This window comes from Macrobrachium nipponense, chromosome 7, assembly GCF_015104395.2.
Source record: "Macrobrachium nipponense isolate FS-2020 chromosome 7, ASM1510439v2, whole genome shotgun sequence".
NCBI classification, from domain to species: Eukaryota; Metazoa; Arthropoda; class Malacostraca; order Decapoda; family Palaemonidae; genus Macrobrachium; species Macrobrachium nipponense.
Window position 1 is genome coordinate 22,850,925 of NC_061109.1, and position 24,457 is coordinate 22,875,381.

Below are 24,457 nucleotides of genomic sequence, written 5' to 3' on the forward strand. Positions count from 1 at the left end.
ATAGAAAATTATTATAATTTGGAAAGTTCAGTATACGTATTAGTGAAACTTGTTGGCTCGCACTGCTAAAATTTTAGTGTTGTTATTCATTAATGGTACCTACTACTTACTAATTTAGAATATTTTCTTTCAGAGCTATTAGTTGTCACTGTGGCTACCAATGAGACAGACGGATATCGCAGGTTCATCAGATCAACAAAAGTTTATGGCTTAGAAGTCATGGTATGTGAAAAAAACTGTGGATATATAGCACTGCTGATATCCTTGTTTAATAAATTAATTAGTCTGATAATTTCCTTTAAGGTGTACAGTATCCTTTTGAATACAGAAGTCTCAGAAATTTAAGCTAACTTGTAGTCTTTACCTTACATCAGATTGAAATTCCAGTTTTATTATATAGTACACTAAATTTCACTGTCATTTACTTAATGGTTTGATTTTATCCCTCTCAAAATTTTTTGAAGTGAAATTTTATTCAACTTTTGTCAATTGGTATCCCCTGATTTTATGTTTGGGATTGATTTCTTTATAGCACAGTAGCACCTCAGATTTCATACATATAATCCATTTCAGAAAGTCTGACAAAGTCTGAATCATACAAAAATGGAAGCAATAATTCCCATAAGGAATAATGTAAATCCAATTAATCCGTTCCAGACACCCAAAAATATTTAAAAAGAAAACACATTTTGTAGAGATTAAATATACATACAGAAAACAATGAGAAATAAATATGTTACTACATAATGAAATGGATGAATGAACATTTAGCATCACTCTCACCTTTATTGAAGACTTGTTAGCATGTGAAAAACAGAAAGGAGGAGAGGTTAGTGTTTGAAAGGGGAATCCCCCTCCTTAAGGACTTCAGGTATCAAGAACCTATCTTGGGTTACTTCCCCCTATGAATTTTTTACTGGCACTAGGACCAGATTGAGAGTCACACAACAAAACTGTCCAAAGACATCTGTTTCTGGCATCTTTTTAAGATTTGCCTAAAATGGTACAAGGCATTGTCTGAACATGTTGCAGACACAACTTGCAACACCTTTGTTAGGATGATATTCTTTCACAAAACTTTGTAAATCACTACTTTGCACACATGTCCTTAATCACTGGAGAAGGCCCATTATCCCCTCTCTTCTTTGTCCTTTGTTTCCTCATTTGCTGTCTGTTGACATTCCAGTTGAAGGTCTTTCAACTCTTCAGTCATTAGCTCATCTCGATGGTTATCCACCAACACTTCCACATCCTGGTCACTCACATCCAACCCCATTGAACTTACCCAAAGACAAAATATTCCACAACAGCTAAAACCCTTCAACTTCTTATTGAGGACACACTCAGGCCACAATTTCTCCAAGCAGAGTTCATTGTCCAGGAAGTCACTCTCGCCAAGCCTTATCTATAATTCTTTTGCAATTGGAGATACCAAAGTGATTCTTCTAGAACTCTCTTAGGGTCAATTCAATGTCCGAGGTCACTTCAAAGCACCTTTGAAACAGTGTTTCGGTATTAGAGTTTTTTAAAGTTTGAAATGACCTGCTGGTCCATGGGCAGGATGAGAGGAGTGTTATTAAGGGGCAAGAACTTCACTGCGATGAAAATCAAATCCTCCAACAATTGCTCCTCCAAGCCTGGAGGATGGACAGGAGTATTGTTCATTACTGGGAGGCACTTGAGTGGGAACTGATATTCCAGGAGGTATTTCTTCGCACTCGGGCCAAACACTTTTTTGACCCACGCGCATCTCGTCAGAATGTACAGGAGGCCTACCACATTTTGCCATGATGTAGAGTGATGCTCAAATTTGATGCAACATGATTCTTTTTGTATCGTTCAGATTCTCAGACTCTATGTGAAGTCAAGTGGTGTTAGAAATTTTTTTTAACTTCTAATGTCGTATATGTCAAAAAGTTTACGAATTCACAGCTAGGACTATTTTCCTTATGGTTATATAAATATAATCTCACATTGCTTAGTTCCAAGTATGGCGTGATAAGGTTAGTGGTGTCATCAATGACAGCGCACTTAACTTGCTCCTTGGGCTGGTCAACATAACTACCTCTACAGCATTCATCATAACAGTAGACCTCATAAGATCAAGAGTCATAAAAACATTTTCAAAATAGGAATATGAATTACAAGTTTTGTACATGAACTTTCCTGTCAGATATATACTTAGCTATACGTCTCTGACGTCACGACAGAATTCAAAAACTCGCGGCACACGCGACAGGTAGGTCAGTGATCTACCTACCCGCCGCTGGGTGGCGGATGTAAGAACCAATCTCCATTTCCAGCCAGAAATTTTTTCTGTCGCCGGTGACGACTACACCTGTGGTTGTTACCTCCTGACAGCTTTATTCATTTCTCGTTGCCGTGGATTTATTTGGACTGACTTTCGGTGAAGTACCTGATCTTGTTGGCTGGCATACGCATTTGTGGATTGTTTTTGGATATGATTTGGATTTTCTTTGATTTCGAGATGTCTGAGTTAGAGGTTAAGAAATCTTCTATGTTTAGAGTGTGCTTTCTATGGATGAATGCAAGGTGAGACTACCGAAAGCTACGTAGATCCTCACACAGTTTGCTTTAAATGTAGAGGTAAAGAATGTTCTTTTGATAACCCGTGTTAATGAGTTGTGAGGAAGTTGGATGAGGGTGAATGGAAGGCTCTTTCTTCCTACTTGAGGAAGTAGAGAAAGACAGGGTGAGAAAGGCTTCTTCTAGGAGTTCTAGTAAGTCTCGTATTAGCGAGGTAGAAGAAAATCCTGTTGTAGCATTAGAACCTTCTCCAGTTTCAGCTCCTGCGCCCTGCATCGAACCTAAGGATATGACCACGGAAGTGGCAACCATGAGAGCCACGATCCTTAGCATGGAAAAAGAAGATTCGTTCGTTGCAAGGTAAGAGTAGTGAAGGTGAATTGTGCAGTGACCCCAGTGCAGTGGAGGGGTGCCGTCTGATCGGCTCCTTAATGCTTCCAGGCCTAGACCTCTTCCAGACTCCCAGTCCCAGTGGAGGAGGAAAAGTCAAAAAGCCGCAGGCAGGAAGGTTAGGGAGAACTCCCACCGATCAGGCGTCCCCTCGGTAGATCCTGATGCTCGTACCCACGGCTGCCCTTGTTCGCGCGAAGAAGGAGGTATTGCGCCAATGCTTCTCTTCGTCTCCTCACCTTCACCTAGAAGAGGATGGAGCGCCTCGGATTCTTCACGACCGCTGAAGAGAGCCTGGAAGGCGCCTGGCTCCTTTCCTTCCAGCCCGGAAGTTTTTCCAGAAGAGCCGGAAGTAGAGATCAAGAACCCAGGAGGGAGCAGGAGTTCTCGCCTCATAGTAGGCTTCGAGCCTCTTCTCCGGTGGAGGATTTTACAAGATCTCCAGCTCGAATTCCTTGCGGGACTGCAAGCGCAGATTTCGGCACTGGCGGGCTCCTTGGCAGGAGGAACGCGTCGGAAAGACGTCTCTCTCCCTGTCAAGAAGTCTAGGATTCCTTCACCTGTCTTACCGTCTCAGTCAGAGTCGGTTCTCTCTCCTTTATCAGCGGATGGAAGGAGGCGCTCTTCCTCAGCAGGCGCTTGTCGTCTTCCAGGCGTCAATCGCCCAAGAAGCTTTCTCCTGGTGACTACATCTCTCCAGTAGGAAGGGATCTAGCGACTAGTAGGCGTTCGTCTAAAGACAGGCGTACAGCCTCGTCCTCGCGCTCTTTTACGAAGATCCTTCATTCTCCGGATAAGAGAGCCTACTCTTTGATGGATTCGTCAAGAGACAGGATCTCGCCTTATGTTAGGCGCCTTGAGCCTAGTAGGCGCTACTCCCCAAGTAGACGCTCTCCCGCTCCCAAGCGTGGTGAGGAGGGATAGGTCGCTTTTTTTCTCCTGATAGGCGCTTTTTCTCCTGATAGGCGCTTTTCTCCTGATAGGCGCTTTCTCCCTGATAAGCGCGGCTCTACTTTTAGCCGCTCGATTCAGGACAGGCGCGTAGAGCCTGAAAGATATGTCTCTTCTGGGAGACTACCTTTTGAAGAGACACACAGTCGGGAGCGAAGTTTGTGGAGCATGGTAGACGCCGGTCTCCTAGTAAGCGACCTTTCTCCAGGCCTTCGCTCTCCTGTAAGTAGGCGCCAAGAGCCTAGTAGGCGTTCGCCTCATGGTAGGCGCAGCTCGCCTGGCAGCCGCTCTCCTTTGAACAGGCGGCATGGATCCTGAGAAGCCGCCCTGAGCATAGTAGGCTCTCCTCCTCCTAGCAGGCGCTCCCCCACCTTGGAAGCCCGGAATTCTAGGAGTAGGATTAAGGAGCAAAAGAGCACGCACTCATCAGAGTAGGAAGGACTCATTCGAGAGGAGCTCTCCAGAAACTTTTGGCTTCCCCTGATAGGCGCCAGTCTACTACTAGACACTCTCTGGACAGGCGCATTTCTTTAGAGAAGGCTAACTGCACTCGTAAAGAAGCGGAGGGTTCTTCAGTGGATGAAGTTGAACCTTCAGAAGAGGATTTGGTGAAGGACTCGTCAGTTTCGTCCTACAAGATCCTTACAGATCTACTTCTTCAAGAGTTTGGAGACTCCCTTACTCCCGTCGCTCCTCCGTCTCCTCTCTCTTTATTCTCTACTTCGAAGAAGACGAAAGTTTCCTCTTGTGTGAGGATGAAGCCAACCATCTCAATGAAGAAGGCTTTGAGAGGTGTTGGTGATTGGCTGCTTTCTAAGGAAGAGAAAGGGAAAACTGTGTTTTTCTTTCCCTCCTTCCAAGCTTACGGGCAGACTCGGATTTTGGTACGAGTCTGGAGAACCCTTAGGTCTGGGTCTTCCTTCATCGGCGGATGCGGACTTCTCTTCTCTGGTGATGCAGCACGACGCTCGGCTCTTTTGTCGGCTAAAACAACCTGGGCTATGAACGAGCTTGACCACCTGCTGAAGGGAATGTTTAGAGTCTTGGAAGTCTTCAACTTCCTTGACTGGTCTTTGGGGGTCTTGGCTAAGAAGACTCAGAACCCAGATGCTATTTCGCCAGAAGATCTAAACAGTGTTCTAACGTGCATTGACAAAGCAGTTAGAGATGGATCGAGCGAAATAGCCCCTCCCTCTTTGGAGCAGGGATCCTTAAGAAGAGATCAGTCTTCTGCTCTTTTCTGACGAAGTCTGTTTCGCATGCCCAAAAGAGGCTCTCTCCTGTATTCGCAGCTCTCGCCTCTGCTTTTTCCAAAGAAGATAATCCAGGACATCTCAGGATCTATCTCTGCGAAGGCGACTCAGGACATGCTCGCACAGTCGGCACGGAAGCCTAAGACCTCCTTCCAGACGAAGACTAAGAAGGAGACTCCAGCTAGACAGGAGCCCTTTCGAGGGGGCCCCCCTTCTAGAGCCTCTACCTCGAGAGGTAATAGACCTTTCAAGAGAGGTAGATCCTTCTCACGCTCTGTCAGAGCTAAGAAGTAGGGAAGTAGTCCTCCAAACACCAGTAGGTGCCAGACTTTCTAAGATTCTCGGAAGCCTGGACAAAGAGAGGACGGACAACCTGGTCCCTCTCTATAATAAGGAAAGGATATCTGATTCCTTTTACGGAAAGACCACCGTTGACAACGACTCCGAGGGAGTTGGTGGCCAGGTACAGGGATCCCATCATGAGCCTTGCTTTAACACAAGCAGTGGAACAAATGTTCGAGAAAGAGGCTATAGAGCTAGTGAGCGACCCTTGCTCAGCGGGCTTTTACAACCGCCTTTTTTCTAGTTCCAAAAGCCTCAGGAGGATGGAGACCGGTTCTGGATGTAAGCGCCCTGAATTTCTTGTAGAAAAGAGGAAGTTCGCCATGGAGACGACATCCTCAGTGTTGGCGGCCCACCTTCCGGCCAGGGGACTGGATGGTGTCCCTAGATCTTCAGGACGCTTACTTCCATGTGCCTTATCCATCCTTCGTCAAGGAAAATACCTCAGGTTTCATGATGGGAGGAAGGATATTCCAGTTCAGGGCCTTGTGCTTCGGCCTTTCAACAGCCCTCAGGTCTTTACAGGCCTAATGAAAAATGTAGCAAGATGGCTACATTTGGAGGGAGGGAGTCAGAGTGTCCCTTTACTTGGACGACTGGCTGATCAGAGCCAAGTCTCAGGAAAGATGTTTGGAGGACCTACAAAAGACCTTTCATGGCAAGTTCTCTGGGACTTTTGGTGAACTTTCAAAAGTCTCAGTTGATCCCCAGTCAAGATCATATCTATCTGGGGGGATTCGGATGGCTCTCTGGATTTTCGGGCTTTTCCGTCTCCAGAACGGATAGCACGAGGGTCAGAGAAAGTCAAAGCCTTCCTAGAGAAAGAAGTATGGCACAGCGAGGGAGTGATGAGTTTGTTGGGGACACTCTCCTCGTTGGAGCAATTCCTTTCTCTAGGAAGTTGCACCTCAGACCTCTCCAGTTTCTCTCCATCGAAACTGGAGGTGTCGTTCACCAAAAAACCTAGAGTTCTCCTTCGAGATTTCAAAGGAAATCAAGAAGGACCTCTCTTGGTGGGCAACCCTCTCAAGTTTGCAGAAGGGATGTCCCTTCACATTCCGAACCCCAACCAAGTGTTGTATTCCGACGCCTCGGAAATAGGTTGGGGAGCGGACGGCTCGGCTCAAGAGAAGTGTCAGGCACCTGGAACAAGGAACAGGTGACCTGGCACATCAACAAGAAGGAGCTGATGGCGGTTGGCTAGCTTTGAAAGCTTTCGAGCCCCACGTCCTAGCTTCAACAGTTCAGATCAAACTCGGACAACACCACGGCCCTGGGCTTACATCAGGAAGCAAGGGGGGACTCACTCTTTCTCCCTGTACGAGACAGCAAAAGAACTTCTGCTTTGGGCAGAAAAAAGGAAGATTTGTCTCCTTACCAGGTTCGTACAGGGAGAAAAGAACGTCAGAGCAGACCTCCTAAGCAGGAAAGATCAAGTCCTGCCGGCAGAGTGGACTCTGCACGAAGATGTTTGCCAGGACCTGTGGAAGCTTTGGGGCAAACCTCATATAGACCTCTTCGCCACAGCCAAGAATATGAGGATAGCCAACTACTGCTCTCCGATATCGGAAACCCGAGGGCAGTGTCGATAGACGCGTTCCTACTAGATTGGAAGGGTCTAGACACGTATGCTTTTCCTCCATTCAAGATACTGGGAGAGACTCTAAAGAAATTTGCAGAATCGGAGGCAGCAAGGATGACGCTGGTAGCTCCGTTCTGGCCCGCACAAGTATGGTTCACAGAGGTACTGGAATGGTTAGTAGATCTTCCGAGAACATTACCACAGAGGATCGATCTGCTCAGACAACCCCACTTCGAGAGGTATCACAAAAAACCTCCCCGCTCTAGATCTGGACTGGCTTCAGACTGTCAAAAGTTTTGGTCAGAACGAGAGGTTTTTCGGCAAGAGTTGCAACGGCTATCGCAGCAGCAAGAAGGCCTTCTACCCTTAGAGTCTACCAATCGAAAGTGGGACGTCTTTCGGCGATGGTGTAGGAAACCATCACTTTCCTCTTCCAGTACCTCTGTGACACAAATAGCAGATTTCTTTACTTTTTACCTTTGCCTTAGGGAAGAAAAGTGGATTGGCGGTATCAACCATTAAAGGCTATCGTAGCATGCTATCTGCAGTGTTTAGGCACAGAAACTTAAACATTTCAGAAGATAAGGACCTTCATGATCTAATAAGATCGTTTGAAACATCCAAGAAGTTTTCTCCAGGAGTTCCGAGTTGGAATCTGGATGTAGTGCTACGTTACCTGAGGTCCAATAAGTTCGAACAGCCTCAGTCTGCATCGTTAGAGACCTCCACGAAGAAGACAATTTTCCTCATGGCATTGGCTTCCGCAAAAGGGGTAGTGAACTCCATGCACTAGAAGGAAATGTGGGATTCAGAGGAGATGCAGCTATCTGTTCATTCCTTCCTTCGTTCTTAGCCAAGAACGAGAACCCCTCAAATCCTTGGCCTAGGAGCTTTGAAGTACAAGGATTGTCTGCATTAGTAGGCGAGGAAGCAGAGAGGTCTCTTTGCCCAGTAAGAAGTTTGAAATTCTATCTACAGAGAAAGAAAAAACTTAAGGGCAATGATGTCAACCTTTGGTGCTCTGTAAGAGATCCAAGGAGGACACTTTCGAAGAATGCGCTTTCTTTCTTTATCAGAAGCCTGGTGAAAGAAGCGCATGCGATATGTGAGAAAGTCAATACAAAGTTCTTAAGGTCAAAGCTCATGAGGTAAAGAGCTATTGCCACGTCATTGACTTTTAACAAAAACATATCCCTGAGTAATATTATGAAGGCAACATTCTGGCGTTGCAACTCAGTCTTTGCAAACCACTATCTGAGAGACGTCAAAATTACGTATGAAAAGTGCTTCGGGTTAGGCCCGTACGTATCGGCGGATTCGGTGCTGGGGCAGGGAGCTGAGACATATCCTTAGTAGTATATATTTTTTCCCCTTGTTAGGTTGTAAGTTTTTGGTTGTTTGAAAGAACATGCGGGTAGGCATGTTTTTCATTTCGTAGTGCTAACAATGATTAGATTGGTTAGGTGATCGGTGTATGTTTGAGCTCCTTGCAATGATAGTGGGTTAGGTTCTGTCATATAAGTGGGCGAATCCCCGTTGACAAGATCCTGCTCGGATCTATCAAGTAAGCGGACAACCAAATCCAAATTTGATAGACCCAAAGAGTCTGTACAGCTGATAGGTCACGCCTCGCTGAAGCTCTTCAAGGAACAACGCAGACTCCATAGACAGTAACTACGAAGTCTTCTGCCTAAACAGGTAAGAACCAAGGTTGTTTGTACATCCTGCAACTAGTGTTGTTTTTCCCCTTTTCCTTTTTATTTATATTGCTGTCTCTTCCTTCTCCAAGGGTGTCAATCAGCTAAGTATATATTCTGACAGGAAAGTTCATGTACAAAAATGTTATTGTTAGTATACAATAAGGTTTTGTACATACTTACCTGGCAGATATATACGATTGATGGCCGCCCAGCTCCCCTCAGGAGACCGGTGGAAGGAAAAATTCTGGCTGGAAAGGGAGATTGGTTCTTACATCCGCCACCCAGCGGCGGGTAAGGTAGATCAACCTGACCTACCTGTCGCGTGTGCCGCGAGTTTGAATTCTGTCGTGACGTCAGAGACGTATAGCTAAGTATATATCTGCCAGGTAAGTATGTACAAAACCTTATTGTATACTAACAATAACATTTTTCTTTGAATGTTGAAGTTTTAGGCTGTGTTTGAGCTGCCTGTATGTTGCAAAATGATTTATAGGTCTTAAAAAATAATCTAAGCTTACATTCCAGTTGAAGATTAGATGTACTAATCTGTTACAAATTGATTTACTTATAGAGATTACCTCTGCTTTGAGGAATAAAAGATGATGATTTTGATTATATGGAGAAAATGGCTATTTATTGAAATACTATCTATTAGTATTGATATCAAGGCATATGGAACACTGGCTTAAAATATTATTTTCTGAAAGTCCTTCTGCTTGCTTTTGGTGTATAATTTATTCTTTCATAAGGTAACTCCAAGTTCAAGAATTTGTTAATAATCTCAATTGCTTTCTGGCCAGAAATGATTGATATAGAGATGAAAATGCTAAGTGTAAAGTAAAGAAATCTATCACACCTAGGCCGAGGAACAAAATCTTGGCTTTGACAAAAGAATAATTGCAAAGGCAAATATTTGCTAGTAAGCCATCATTTTTGAAGTACATTTTTAAGGAATATAACAATTACTTTTGTTTGAAAACCCAAATATTTCTCTAACAAATATAAAATAAATATTTTCAAGATAATTTCATTGTTGCTACTCATTGTAGACCTATTTTACACCAGGTGGCTCTTGTTGCACTGCCACTGTAATGTTTGCATTAAACGCTCTGCTCACACGCTGATATCAGTGGGTGCATTCTACTTTTCTATGCACATATTGACATTTTTTCAGCATTGAGGTGTAAAAATAATCAAATAGGACTAATTCAAATTTTATGCTTGTTTTGCAAACAATATTAGTGTTATGAAAAAATTTTTTTATTTAACATTTGAACTGGGGCTTGATGATGACTTTGTTTTGGTCAAATGCATCACCGATGAGTGAACAAAAGTTCTGAAAATGTTTCATAAGTATTTTGTTCTGAAATTTGGCCACGTGACATTTTCTTAGTTTTGAAATTTATGACAGATTTCACTCTTATGAAAGATATTATGGCCTAATTGTGTGCAATACTTGTGTTTTTGCATTGAAATAACAGATAAATATGGAGCATGTTAGATTGCCAGTTAGGGAATTTTGAACAAAATCTCATGCTGTCATGTAGCATCAGTTCTGAGCATAGCTGTACGGGAAGTCTGTATTAATGCTCAGTTCCATCCTGAAAAAGATCAAAGAAATCAAGGACACAGTTAGCAGGAGATAGCATTTCGGAGGCACTAATTTGTGAAAAGGCACATGGAACCCCTTAAGAAAATGCCTACAACAAATGCTGCTGTTAGTGGATTTAAGGCCAGCAGAGGCTTGATTAAAAAAATTCAAAAAGCAAACTGGCATATACAGTGTGGTAAGGCATAGGAGGCTGCAAGTTCTGACAAACATAGGGCCAAAGAACTCTTTAGGAAATCAAGGAACATGTAGAGGCTGCAGGATTCCTCTCTCAACAAGTCTTCAGTTGTGATGAAACAGGCCTCTTTTGGAAAAAAATGCCAAAGAGGACCTACATCATGCAGGAGGAAAATTCACTGCCAGGACACAAGCCTGTGAAGGATAGGCCAACTCACTAGTTCTGTGGAAATGCCAATGGGTATTTCAAAGTGAAGCCTTTACCGAAATATCACTCAGAAACTCCCTGAGTGTTCAAGAAAAATGTTATCAAGAGTAAATTATTGTTGATAACATAGTAGTACTAAATTCAACTTCAGCTACGGTACTGTATGATATTTATACGTATGTGATTAAATATCAGTGACCTTAGAGATTATTGAAAGCTAAGGTTGTTAGTATCTCTTCAATGTTCCTGAGTGAAAAGCATAGTATTTGGTGAGAAGTAGCTTATGATTATAGTTGGGAAGAAAATCAGTCAGATGCAATTCAGCATCAAATCCCTGTACGTAGACAAGAGACTATTCTATCAGCCATAGGATCTGTTGTAGTTATTCTGTTATGTCTTTTTTTGTGCAAATATAGTTAAGTAAAGAAAAAAAGTGTGTTTTGTCATAACTGAGGATGTTTGCAATAGCCTCATAAGAAAAAAAAAAGTGAGATAGAGTACCAAAAATAAAAATGAGGTGCTGTATATATCATTGTGGCCACTTTACTTAGTTGTTAGCATTAACTAATGAAATCCTGTAATTTGAATTTAAATTAATCTGACCTCGTATGGCATGGTAAAAAATTTGTCTATTAAAGAATGTTTGTATTTTGGAATGATTAAAATTATTTTTTGTTTTTTACTATTGCCTTCTGAAAATGCTGTATACTTACAGTACCATTTGTTTAAGTTGTGGAGACTAATGTTTGCTCAATGATTTCCAGGTATTAGGCATGGGTGTCACTTGGGAAGGTGGTGACATGAATTTAGCTGGGGGTGGCCATAAGATCAATCTTCTAAAGAAAGCACTGGAGAAATATAAGGATGATGACAAAAAGCTCATATTATTCACCGACAGGTTAGTAACAGTGTTAATGGATTTGTATGAAAGGTTAGTATTTGTTTGTTAATGCAGTCTTTGGTAATTCCATTCAGTTTATTTCTTTAGATGTATACTTTAGATTAGGGATTTCTTGAAGCTTTATATATTTGTTTTTCTTTCTAGATTATATATGTAAGGGAAAATATAAAAATATATTTTAACCTATTCAGGAACCAAAGCATAAGTACAGCTGTCCATTAGCTTATGCAGGGGATTGGTTCCATGACCCGTGTGTGTACTCTGTTTGATATACAGCATGTACACTGTATATGCATATGCGTATATACATAACCTTTGCACATTCTCTGGTATACAGTATCTTAGGTTACTTATATCTAAAAGACAATGGTAAAGCCATATAAACAGTTGTTTTACTGAGAAGCTTAAAAACCTGCAATCCAAGAAAAAATCATTATTAATTGTTCGTAACAGCAAAATAATGCCATGATATTATTCTATATTCTAGTTTTACAGGTTGCTTTTGATTAATTTGAAAGAGAAACTGTAAACAGAATCATAATCTTTGCAAAATAGTAATCAGTTAATAAAGAAAATTACTATCTCTCTCTCTCTCTCTCTTCTAGTACTGAAAAATGCCCTGGTTCTTCATTCTTAGTAACCTTTATGTGATGAAGTTTGATGTTGACAAAGATGATTGCTCTGTGGTGTCTACTGTTACATGTGACAAGATGCATAGCACTGTAGTTAATGGTAAGACAAGCTAACCACTTGACAGGATGTCGGAACAGTCATCTTTGTTAGAAGGACTAGGATCTTCTTAGAATTTTTTTTCTAATACTATTCTATATCTACATAGTGCACACCAATTAGATGTAAAGTATACCTAGTTGTGTACTGTATACAGTAGACCCCATATTCAGAGGGGATGAATTCCTGACACCCACCATGCAAATAGCTAGAATCTGCGAACACCTAGAACACCTATAAAAATGATTAAAACTGACTGTATTTTGTTCGTTCAAACTCAGGAAAACCAAATAAAAATGCTTATACATACCTGGTTTAATAGTTTTATCACAATAAATGCTTTTAATCATGAAATTTATATGAAAATACAGTAATATGTGGATATTTCTCATACAAAAATACCACGATTTTTTGAAAAAAATATTTTTTCCGCTTCCGCGCTCACTCCGAAACACCTCCAGCACACGGGAGACATTTTTTTTTTTTACCGCTTCGGCGTTTAAGGGTTAAACAATAAGAATAACTCTCTCTCTCTCTCTCTCTCTCTCTCTCTCTCTCTCTCTCTCTCTCTCTCTCTCTCTCTCTCTCTCTCTTTTTACTTACGTATGTTTAGTATGTTTATTTGTTTTGCAATATAAATAAATAATGTACCTTATAACTAATTTTCAAATATTGATAAAATTAATAAAAAATAGCGATTCCCAGTCTTTTTATCTACTTGGAGGAAGGAGTGCGGGGGAGTAAATGACAGTTTGATATATGTATTGGTGGAGGGGAAGGAGTTTGAGTCTAGGAGTTATATTCTCTCTCTCTCTCTCTCTCTCTCTCTCTCTCTCTCTCTCTCTCTCTCTCTCTCTCTCTCTCTCTCTCTCTCTCTCTCTCTCTCTCTCTCTCTCTGTTATTGACTATAGGTATATATTTTAATGGTAAAATGTTTAAGATGACTTTGAAATGATATTAATAATATAACCTCAAAGATTAATACAGTAATAAGTTAGTAACTTTAGGTATATTTGAATTAGGATGTTATTTGGTATATGATCTTTCAAGATAGGCAGTTATAAGCATTTTTAGTGGGGGTTCTAACTATTCGCGGGTTTTTAACTATTCACGGGGGTGTCTAGTACACATCCCCTGCAAATACAGGAGGATCACTGTATATATCAGTGCGAGGGTGGACCAGGGAAACCATTTAACTCCTACATTTGTTCCGATACGTAATACCAAACCATCGGTCCTTTAACAATAGGAAGTAGCTAGCGGCAGCTGGAAACGGTCGTAAGCTTCGAACAAGGGGAGAACGGTAGTTAACTGCTTGTCCGATCGTCGCGCGCCGCGCGACTGGAGGTAAACAAATCACTTGCTTTCGGCCGTGTGGGAAGAAGACGTGTTCGCCATCGCTCTGCCCGTTTTTTGTTTCGTCTGTTTGCTTCTATTCTTGAGTATTTGGTTTCTATTTCGTTTTATCAGGAGTGTTAGTAAGTACTTATTTCCTTATTTCAATTGATTACAATGAGTGGATCAGATGAAATTGAAATTTCACCCGCGCCCTCCAGTCGCCCGTAGAGTGTGTCCCGGGCCGGGAGGGACGTAAATGTGGGGGGTTCAGGTCCTTTGTGGAGGTGGACCCCCACGAGGTTTGTACTCGTTGCCGAGGCGAGAGTGCTCTCGTAACGAACCCATGTAGGGTTTGTATGAATTGGTCCGAGGCGCAGTGGGTGCTGTACGAGGGCAGGAAGAGACTTAGGCCGGCCAGAAGTCATCGGAAAGTCCAGTGACTCCCTTGGTGACGGACACTTCGTCCTCTTTCCTGCTCCCGGCCAGCCCCCACGGTTTGCGCCTTCCCCTGCGGGGGGGGTAGCGGAGTCCTTTTCCTCCCTCGATCCGTCGAGTGTGGAGGAGGGCGCTCGCTACCCGGACGTACAGTTGTATTCGGGGTCTTCTGTCCGCTTCTGGGGGGGGAATTTCGCCCCCCAGGCGCGGGGAAGCCCCTTCTACTAACCCGACTATTGCTTCGCAGGTGTGCCAGCAGCCAAGGACGACTTGGGACAGGTGTGGGAGTCGCTGGGACTGCAGGGAGTGCCAGCATCCAGGGGTTGCTACAGCGGTTGGCGGGGTCGGCCGTGGTCACGCATGGTGCGGTGACCACCACGACGACCACTTTAATAATACCCCGCGTATGAGATGCCACCACATCTTGTCTATACGCCTCACATAATGTCGGTGACACCCACGGTGGCAGTACAAAAACCAATTGCCGCCGTTCCAAAGAGGACGATGCCACCACCACCTGGATTTTTCACTCTGCCGACCCCGGACTTCCGCTGCCCCAAAAGTACCTGTACCCCCCTGGACCTGCCGCCAGTGCCACGGATGTCGGTGACTGTCGACAGGACGCCTGGCTCTCCCTTAGTACCTGCCGTGCCTGCCGTACCTGTGGCCGCTCCAGCGACTCTTTCTGTTTCAGGTGCACATTCCCTTTCAGATGCTGTTCCTGCTGTTCCGGACCTGTTTCCTGCCGTTCCCCGCTGCTGGTGTTGCTGTAACAGTCTCAGGTCCTTCCGGACAGGTGCAGTCGGGCCCTGTTGCTTCGGCAACTGCCCGGCTCCCTCCTGGATGGAAGGACCTGACGTCCTGTCCTGCGGAGCCTGGCGAAGAAGAAGAGAAGGAAGGAAGGAAGGTGTCGTCGTCGTCTTCATCGTCTTCTTCGTCGTCTGCTGCCTCTCCTTCCCCTTCGACTTCTAAGGCCAAACAGCCGAAGAAGAAGAAGGTTGCCTCCTCCCCCCCTAAGAAGACTCCTTCGGGATCTTCTAAGGGCCCGGCTCGCTCAGGCGAGCTGGGGAGCTCTTCTGTTGGTCCTCCTGCTCCTTCGGGTGCGGGGCCCGTCGCTTCTTCTGCAAAGAAGAAGTCGACGGGGACCAGAGGTGCATCAGCTTCGCTGGTGCGTCCTCACCTGGTTGCTAGTGGTTTTGCTGCGCTCAAACAGGTTCCGTCTCGGCGGCTTCCCGTTCGCGAGAAGCAACCGAGTGGACGCTCTTCTAAAGAGGACCGTCCAGCCAAAGTCTCGACGACCGAGCTCGCTCGCCGTCAAGACAGCGGCACGGAGCAGAAGACTGGCGAGAGTCGTGCACACGACTCTCGCCAGGCCACTGGACGCTCTCGCAGCGACCAGCCGGCTGCTCGGGCTGACGTGACGGTCACTGACCGGCCACGGGTTGAGGCGAGGAAGGAGTCCCCACGGCCGCAGGTACCAGCCACGGCTGGTACCAGCGGTTTGACGCGCGAGAGGACGCTGGCCGGTTCTCGACGCGAAAGGGAGCCTAGCAGGTCACCCGTCCGCCGCTCCCGATGGGACCGGGCGGAGACGGTGACCAGCGGCAGCTCGCCTGACGCTAGAGAGCGGTCTCGACGTTCTCAGCTGAGCCAATCGCCCCAGGCGAGCGGCGACGCTAGGCCTGCTGCTAGACCGTCACCGCGGGTTGACGATCGGCAGCAGCCCTCTACGCACGCTGGTCCTGCCAGCGAGCGTGGGGGGAGCGTCAGGTCTGCCTCTCCTGTACCTTCAACCTCCTCGGGCTATACCGGGAGGAGCGAGGTACCAAGGAGCGATCACGAGAGGTGCGCCGCTCGTGACCCAGCTATGACGCCGTACGGCTCAGGCACGGTCTTAGGACCCGACCAGGACGTACGCGCAAGTAGTTGGAGGCGACCGTCAGGGGGTCTGTCGCTGTTCCTCCTTCGAAGGAGGAGTATCGAGGGATATTGCTCTTGTTGGAGGGACTGGACGGTCCTACTCCACAGGACGCTGTGACGCCCGAGATCAGAGGAACTTCGCAGAGGTCATTAAGCTGATGCGTCTGCATAATGACCTCGCGGAAGGATCGTCGCTACCACCAGCAGAGCCCACGTCCCGGCTCGAGTCATTTTGGGGTCCCAAGAGGGAGCCCATAATGACGGTGGGGTTGCCACGATCAGAGCTTGCGGACTCAGTCCTGGATCAGGTGGAGAATCTCGTCTCAGGACGGGAGGACTCGCTGAAATCCGGACGGTCCTCTAAGCTGCTTCCTCCTCCTCTACAGCGGCAGAGGCGTTTTTTACGTGCCATCAGAAGACCCGATACTGCCGAAACAGGTTAACCCGGAGTTAGCGAGGCTGACTCCAGGTGTGTCCCTGCAGCAGCTCCTGTCGGAGAACCTATGGTTCTCGCAGCAGGAGGCACTTGCCCTGGAATCTACCGCTATGGCAGCATTCCAGGCAGTTTCCTGGTTGGATTTGTGGTCCCTCACAATATCCAAGTAGCGGCCGGCCTCCGGGAGTTCTGCTCTCGAAGACGACGCTTCTTTTAGGAGACTGTGCCAGTTCTGGAGGAAGAGCGATCTCTTACCTCGCCCATCAGACTGCTAACCTGTGGGCCAACTTGGTTCTTCGGCGTAGGGAACGCAGTCCTTACCCGAGTGACCAAGGGGGGCTGGGCGTGAGGCGGCACTCGGGCTAAGAAATGGACCTCTTAGGAGTTCCCCAGCTCTCTTTCCTGGAGAGATGGTGGACGCTGCGGTGGAACGGCGGCGCACTGACGAGAGTGACCGCTTAGTCCACCAGGCAGTCTCGAAGGTTTCTGGGCAACCTCGAGTAACTGCGGCCAAACCAAAGAGCTTGGCTAGCGCTTCCACGGCGGCGAAGACGTTGCACCGTCCAAACCCGTGTGAAGACTCCAGTTGTTTCGACTTCTGCGAGAGGACGGCCGCAACCAGCCCTCCTCCCAGGCCTCCTTTCCCGAGGAGGTGTTGGGAAGAAGTCGAAACGAGGAGGGAAACGCTAGGGACGGCGTTCCCCCTCACCTGCTGCCGGAAGTGGGGGGGTGCCTGGCGAGCCATTGGGCGACTTGGCAGCGCTACGGCGCCGAGAACTGGATAGTGACGTCCTTCGGGAGGGATATCTACTACCCTTCGAGTCTCGGCCCCCCCTCATCTCCAAACCGGTCCATCTACAGACCTATGTCCGGGGATCAGCAAAGGACAACGCTCTTCGACAGGAGATCAAGACCATGCTGGCGAAACGAGCTGTAGAAATCGTGGAGGACCAGTCACCAGGCTTCTACAGCCGCCTCTTCCTAGTGGAGAAGGCATCGGGGGCTGGCGCCCGGTGATAGACCTCTCTCCCCTGAACCGCTTCGTTCGCACGACGCGGTTCACGATGGAGTCGGCACGCTCAGTGCTCGACTCGATCAGGGGGAACGATTTCATGCTTTCGGTGGACCTGAAGGACGCGTATTTTCAAATACCCCATCCATCAGTCCTCCAGAAAGTACCTCCGCTTCATCTTCGACGGGACGGTGTACCAATTCAGGGCACTTTGTTTCGGTCTCTCAACCGCCCCACAGGTGTTCACGCGAGTGTTCACTCTGGTGTCGCTTGGGCCCATTCGAACGGGATACGTCTGCTGAGGTATCTCGACGATTGGCTGGTCCTGGCGAGCTCCCGCTCGCAGTTGCTACAGGACAGAGATCGACTCCTCAAGTTTTGTCGCGATCTGGGGATCGTGATAAACTACGAGAAGTCGATCTCGAACCCAGCAGAAGATGAAGTACCTGGGTATGCTGATAGATACGGTAGCAGGGCAAGTCTTTGTCCCGCAGACTTGCGTATCAGCAAATTCAGGGAGGCAGCCGGCCGGTTCCTGTCGCGGCAGGAACAGGCAGCACAGCAATGGCAAGTCGTGATCGGCCATCTGTCGTCACTCGAGAAGTTAGTCCTCACGGGCGTCTTCACTGCGGTCTCTCCAGTGGAGGCTAAGGGAGAGTTGGTCCCAGGCCAGGGATCCTCCTTACTTTCCCGTGGCTATCACGGACAAGGTGAGGCAGGACCTAGCCTGGTGGCTCGACGACAAGAACCTCTTAAGAGGAGTGCCCATACGCACTCCCCCCCGGAGATGCTTCTGTTCTCAGACGCATCGACCGAGGGATGGGGCGCACACCTGGAGGAGTTGCTGACTGCAGGTGTGTGGGACCATCACGAGAAGCACCTTCACATCAATGTCCTGGAACTCAAGGCAGCGTTCAACGCTCTCCAAGAGTTTTTCGGGACCGCTTGGTGGGACACTCAGTGGTGTTGATGTGCGCACACCACAGTAGTGGCATATGTCAACAAGCAGGGGGGCTAGTGTCTCTTCCGCTCCATCAGTTGACGGTGCAGGTGCACGAGTGGGCCACGGCTCACTCGATAGAGCTGTCAGCACGCTACATTCCAGCAAGAGGAATGTAGTAGCGGACAAGCTCAGCCGTCGGGATCAGGTGATAGGGACCGAATGGTCTCTACACCAAAGATGTGGCGGAAAGGCTCTTCAACCTGTGGTGGGGCGACCGGTCGTAGACCTGTTCGCCACCCGGCACAACAGGAAGATCCAGGTGTTCTTTCTCGGCCGTGCCGGACCCATGGGCAGCTGCAGAGGACGCTCTCCAACACCCCTGGGACAACCTCTTCGCTTACGCCTTTCCTCCCTTCTGTCTGATTCGGAAAGTGATCAGTCGAGCGCTGGTCACTCCCAATCTCAGAATGATCCTGGTGGCTCCCACAAACGGCCTCAAGCCGTTTGGTATCGGACCTGTTTGGCTCTTCTTGCAGACGCACCGAGAGAGCTACCCAACTGGCACAACCTTCTAGCCCAGCCACACGTAGAACGGTACCACCGCGCCAGTCCAGTCCTTCAACTTCACGGCTGGCTGTTATCCACCAATCTCTTGCGAACGAGAGGCTTTTCTCGTAGCGCAGCAACAGAGATGGCTGGACACGTCCGACAGTCCCTCTGCAGCTGTGTACCAGGGGAAGTGGGCCGTCTTCTGTGGTTGGTGTCGTAGACAGGGTTTGTCTCCTCTCAGAGCCACTCTTCAGCAGGTAGCGGATTTCCTCGTGTTTCTTCGCCGAGAGAAGCTCCTCTCAGTCCCCACAGTCAAAGGATACAGAGCCGCCTTGGCGCTCGTCCTGAAACTGAGGGGGTTGGACATCACGAATTCGTTCGAGATATCCTTGCTAATGAGGAGCTTCGAAAGGTCTTGCCCACCCAGGGAACTCAGGCCCCCTGCGTGGGACGTGACTCTCGTCCTTAGGAGTCTGACTCGAGCACCGTTCGAGCCACTCCGAGATCGTCAGACAGGGATCTGACCCTCAAGACCCTCTTCTTGCTGGCCCTGGCATCGGCGAAGAGAGTAGTGGGGAACTACATGGCCTTTCTTATGATGTTAAACATACCAGAGGCTGGGGATCTGTGACGCTCGATTTCGTCCCGAACTTCGTAGCTAAGACTCAGAATCCGTCGATCCTGACGACAGGTTCGAGTCTTTCACGATCCCCTCCCTGCTGGACTTTACAGATAACGATGCGGATGAGATGCTGCTTTGTCCTGTGAGGGCGCTACGGCGCTATCTGAAGAGAACTCGACATCTCAGGCCTGAGTGTCGACGCCTCTTCGTTAGCACTGGGGTCACCAAGAAAGAAGTCTCCAAGAACACGCTTTCTTTCTGGCTACGTGAGGTGATCAGGAGAGCGTACGAAGCTGATGGTAGCGACGACATCCGTACGCTCCGTCGAGAGCCCACGAAGTCAGAGGTATCGGACCCTCCTTAGCGTTCCGTAAGAACTTCTCCGTGGCGCAGGTCCTGAAGGCAGGTGTCTGGGCCACCAGACCACCTTCACGTCCTTCTACCTTCGGGATTGCCCACAAGTCCTTGGATACGTTTTCCTTGGGACCTGTGGTGGCTGCTCAACACGTTGTGTAAGCTTACCCAGCACCCGAGCAGGCAGAACAGCATCGATTTCCTGGTATGACTGGGAGAATGAATGCGTGAATGAGAGAGTGACTGGCTTCTCTTCACCATCTTTTTCTACCTCTACCTGTGGGCAGAGGGATACGGTCGTTACCTTGCTGGAAAGGAGTCAGATGCAGGTAAGCTATTCAACAGAGCTCCATCCTATCTCTTTAACTAGAGATAGGAGTAAATATCCACCACTTCTCCAACAAGGGGGAGAAGTGGATGCCAACATGAGACAAACCCATTACTTTACATTTGCTCATGTAAAGGAAAAAGTTCTTACAATGCTGGTACGAAGAGATACGCTTGCCTCTCTCTTAGTACTTCGGCCCAGAGGTCTGACCATTGATCCTGCGGTGCACACCCCGATCAATCGGACAGAGGCTTGGATCCCTCCCTCGCTCTTACGACCAGGGAGGCATTCCAGGGATGGACGAACACCAGTCTGTTCATCAAAAGACTAGATTCCACCCACCAAGAAGTGAGTCTTCCTATTGTTAAAGGACCGATGGTTTGTATTACGTATCGGAACAAATGACAATTTGTCGAAAATTGCATTTTTCCTAACTATACAAACCTGAGGTCCTTTAACACAAAGTCCCTCCTCCATGCCACCCCTCACTCTGCGTATTTTGCATGGGCCAAAAGCAAAAGTGATTTGTTTACCTCCAGTCGCGCGGCGCGACGATCGGACAAGCAGTTAACTACCGTTCTCCCCTTGTTCGAAGCTTACGACCGTTTTCCAGCTGCCGCTAGCTACTTCCTATTGTTAAAGGACCTCAGGTTTGTATAGTTAGGAAAAATGCAATTTTGTTTCGACAAATTGTCATATTTCTTTGTTTCCGACGTTTCATAAGAATTTCTTAAATTACATTATCAGGGATCGGTTGAATAATGAATAAACTAATAAATAAGTTACTGTAAAAACCTAAAATCTCATAAGAAAATTAAAATTGAATACATTACAGCTAAATAAAAAAAAAAAAAAAAAAAAAAAGAGACATACACACACCTAAGAACAAAAGAAGCCAATGGATGCTGACCAACCTTATGTGGAGAGAGCAAAAAACAGAATGCTTTAAAAGAAAGTTAACTCAGGTAAAGTTAAGTAGAGGAGGTTTATTTAACTGTAGGACTAGTTGTTTAATAAACAGTGACTCAAGTACAGTGGTACCTCGAGATACGAAAGGCTCAACTTACGAAAAACTCGAGATACGAAAGCTAATATGAAAAATTTAACGGCTCTACATACGAAAAGTTTTCAAGATACGACGAAAGGTTTCTGTAAAGTCCGAAATTCGCCCGAACCACCGATAACAATTTTGAAACTCGCACGCTGCCAACTGAGTAGACTCGCTACCATCCTCCTGCTCTCCCATTGGTTCCTGATGCTAGTCACCGCCATGAGATCCTTCTCTCCTATTGGTCAGCATCCCTCCCATGATGCATCTATGTACGTAGCGGCGTGCCTCGGCCACTCGGTAGCAGCATCGTTATCGTACGCACGCGGTATTCGTTCAGTCTAACGATTTCGTTTAGTAACGTAAATTCGTTAGTGATTTCGTTGCAGTATACGTACTTTATTGTGTTGTGTGAAAACTTTATTCTACTTATACGTAAATTACGTACAGTATATACGTAGTCATGGGTCCCAAGAAAGTTGAAATTCACGGAAAGAAGCGAATGCTCTCTTTGGAGACAAAGATGGAGATTATCAAGAAGTATGAAGCTGTTATGCGATTGAGTGTGATCGCCAAGGAATACAGCCGAAATCCGTCGACAATAGGCACCACCCTTAAGCAGAAGGATGTCATCAAAGCAGCTACACCTTCCAAGGGCATCACTATTTTGTCCAGCAAGAGGACCCACGTGCACGACGAGATAGAACGGTTGCTTCTTGTCTGGATAAAAGACAAAGAAATCGCTGGCGATACGATAACGGAGACAGCAATCTCCCACAAGGCCAGCGCTATTTTCGGCAATTTGATTGCCCAGGTGGAAGACGACGTAGGGGAAGGGACTTCAACGCCAACCCCAGAGTTCAAGGCTTCGCATGGATGGTTTGAGAAATTTCGTAAACGGACTGGCATCCATTCGGTGGTGCGGCATGGGGAGGCTGCCAGCTCGGACACGAAAGTGGCCGAAGCCTTTAAAAAGACGTTCGACGAGATGATGACCAAGGAAGGCTACAGTTCTCAGCAAGTCTTCAACTGTGATGAGACTGGCCTTTTTTGGAAAAAAAATGCCTCGTCTGACGTACATCACAGAGGAAGAGAAGAAGCTACCCGGGCATAAGCCTATGAAAGACAGGCTTACGCTCGCACTTTGTTCAAACGCCAGTGGGGATTGCAGGGTGAAGCCCCTACTGGTGTATCATTCGGAGACTCCTCGAGCCTTCAAGGCCCACAAAGTGCAAAAGGAGAAGGTTCGGTGATGTGGAGGGCTAATGCGAAAGCCTGGATAACGAGACTTTTGTTCACGGAGGGGGTAAATCTGTGTTTCAGCCCGACAGTGAAGAAATTCTTGGAAGAAAAGCGCCTCCCTCGTGAAATGTCTGCTGGTGTTGGACAATGCCCCTCCCCACCTTCCTGGCCTCAAGGAAGATATCCTAGCGGAGTATTCCTTCATCAAGATTCTTTATCTTCCGCCTAACACCACCCCTCTCCTCCAGCCCATGGACCAGCAAGTGATATCGAACTTTAAGAAGCTGTACACGAAACATCTTTTCAAGAGATGTTTCGACATCACCGATACCACAAACCTCACCTTGCGTGAATTTTGGAAGGAGCATTTTGACATTGTCATTTGCATCCGACTCATCGACCAAGCTTGGCAGGAGGTTTCGAGGCAAACCTTGAATTCTTCGTGGAGGAAACTCTGGCCTGATGCCGTATCCGCCCCCAAGACTTGAGGGATTCGACGTGGGCGAAGCTGATGCTGCAGATTCAGAAACAGTTGACGATCCTGAAACTGTTTTGCAACCAGATCTTGACGAGATCGTTGCACTCGCCAAGTCCATGGGGCTGGTCATCGACGAGGACGACATCAATGACCTTCTCGAGGAGCACCAAGAGGAGCTTACGACGGATAACCTGAAGGAGTTGGAGGCCATGCAACATAACGTCGTTCAAGAGGAGTTGTCTAGCAGCAGCGAGGAAGAGGAGGGCGACCCTATGATAACGGCAGAAATTAAGGATGTTCTAGCCGCTTTTCATAAAGTACAATCGTTTATAGAAAAAAGACACCCCGAAAAGGCTCACACAGGTCGTATGCTTGCGCAGTTCGATGACGTTTGCCTGAGTCGTTTTAGGAACATTGTGAAAAGTAGGCAGAAGCAATCTTCTTTGGATAGTTATTTTTTAAAGAGGCCTTTAGCATTAGCAGGAGTAAGCAAAAAGGAAGAACCAAATAATAAAAACAGAAAGTTGAAAGTGGTGATGAAGTTAAAAAAAAAAAAAAAAAAAAAACTTATGTAAAGTATAAAAAAGTAAAAAAAAAAAAAAAAGTCTAAGAATTTTTTTTTTTTTTTTTTTTTTTAGTTTTTTGTAAAATAAAAGTTAAGTGTTACAGTTTTTTGTTAATGTATTTCGTAAATTTTAGTTGTTCCGACACGGCATACAAACTTCGGGTCCTTTTACAATAGGAAGGTACTAGCGGCAGCTGGATAGGTCGTAAGCTTTCGAACAAGGGGTTCGGTAGTTAACTGCTTGTCCGACAGGCGCGCGCGCGCGACTGGTAGGTAAACAAATCACTTTTGCTTTCGGCCTGCTGGCGTGTGGTTGGACGTGTATCATCGCTCTCTGCCCGCTTCATCGTCGTTGCTTTCGCATGGTTGTGTTTTTCTTTTCTTTATTTATCTAGTGAAACTGAATTGTAAGTACAATCATTTCATATTTATTTCCATTGAATTCAATTGTGAATTAAAGGATCTTGGTTTCACCACGCCCTCCGATTACCCGAGTGCCGGGACTGAAGGGCGTAAGTGCGGGAATTCATTTTCCCAGAAATGATCCGGCTTATTGTGTATGCTCGGTGCCGAGGGCTGGGAGCACGCGCTCCGCTCCGAGCGTATATTTTGGTTGGAAATGTGTAGATGAAAATCGTAAGTAAGTGCTCTTTTCATTTATATTTTTTTGACCTGTATGCTCGTTGCCGCGCGAATGCGCTCGGTACGGAAGCTTATTCTGTATGGAAGTGGAATCGCAAGTACAGTATTCTTTTTCATTTTCATATATTTATTTGATTGTAGCAATACTCAATTTGG

At 46.6% G+C, this 24,457-nt stretch overlaps 1 protein-coding gene across 1 annotated transcript in view; it reads left to right on the forward strand.

Moving 5' to 3' along the window:
- The window catches only part of LOC135217126 (procollagen-lysine,2-oxoglutarate 5-dioxygenase 1-like), a 597,528-nt gene that overhangs the window by 17,421 nt on the left and 555,650 nt on the right, over positions 1–24,457 (forward strand). Inside the window, exons 2-3 of the mRNA XM_064252833.1 lie at positions 134–222; positions 11,524–11,657. Of these exons, the coding sequence (XP_064108903.1) occupies positions 134–222; positions 11,524–11,657 (223 nt within the window). The remainder of the gene's footprint in view (positions 1–133; positions 223–11,523; positions 11,658–24,457) is intronic.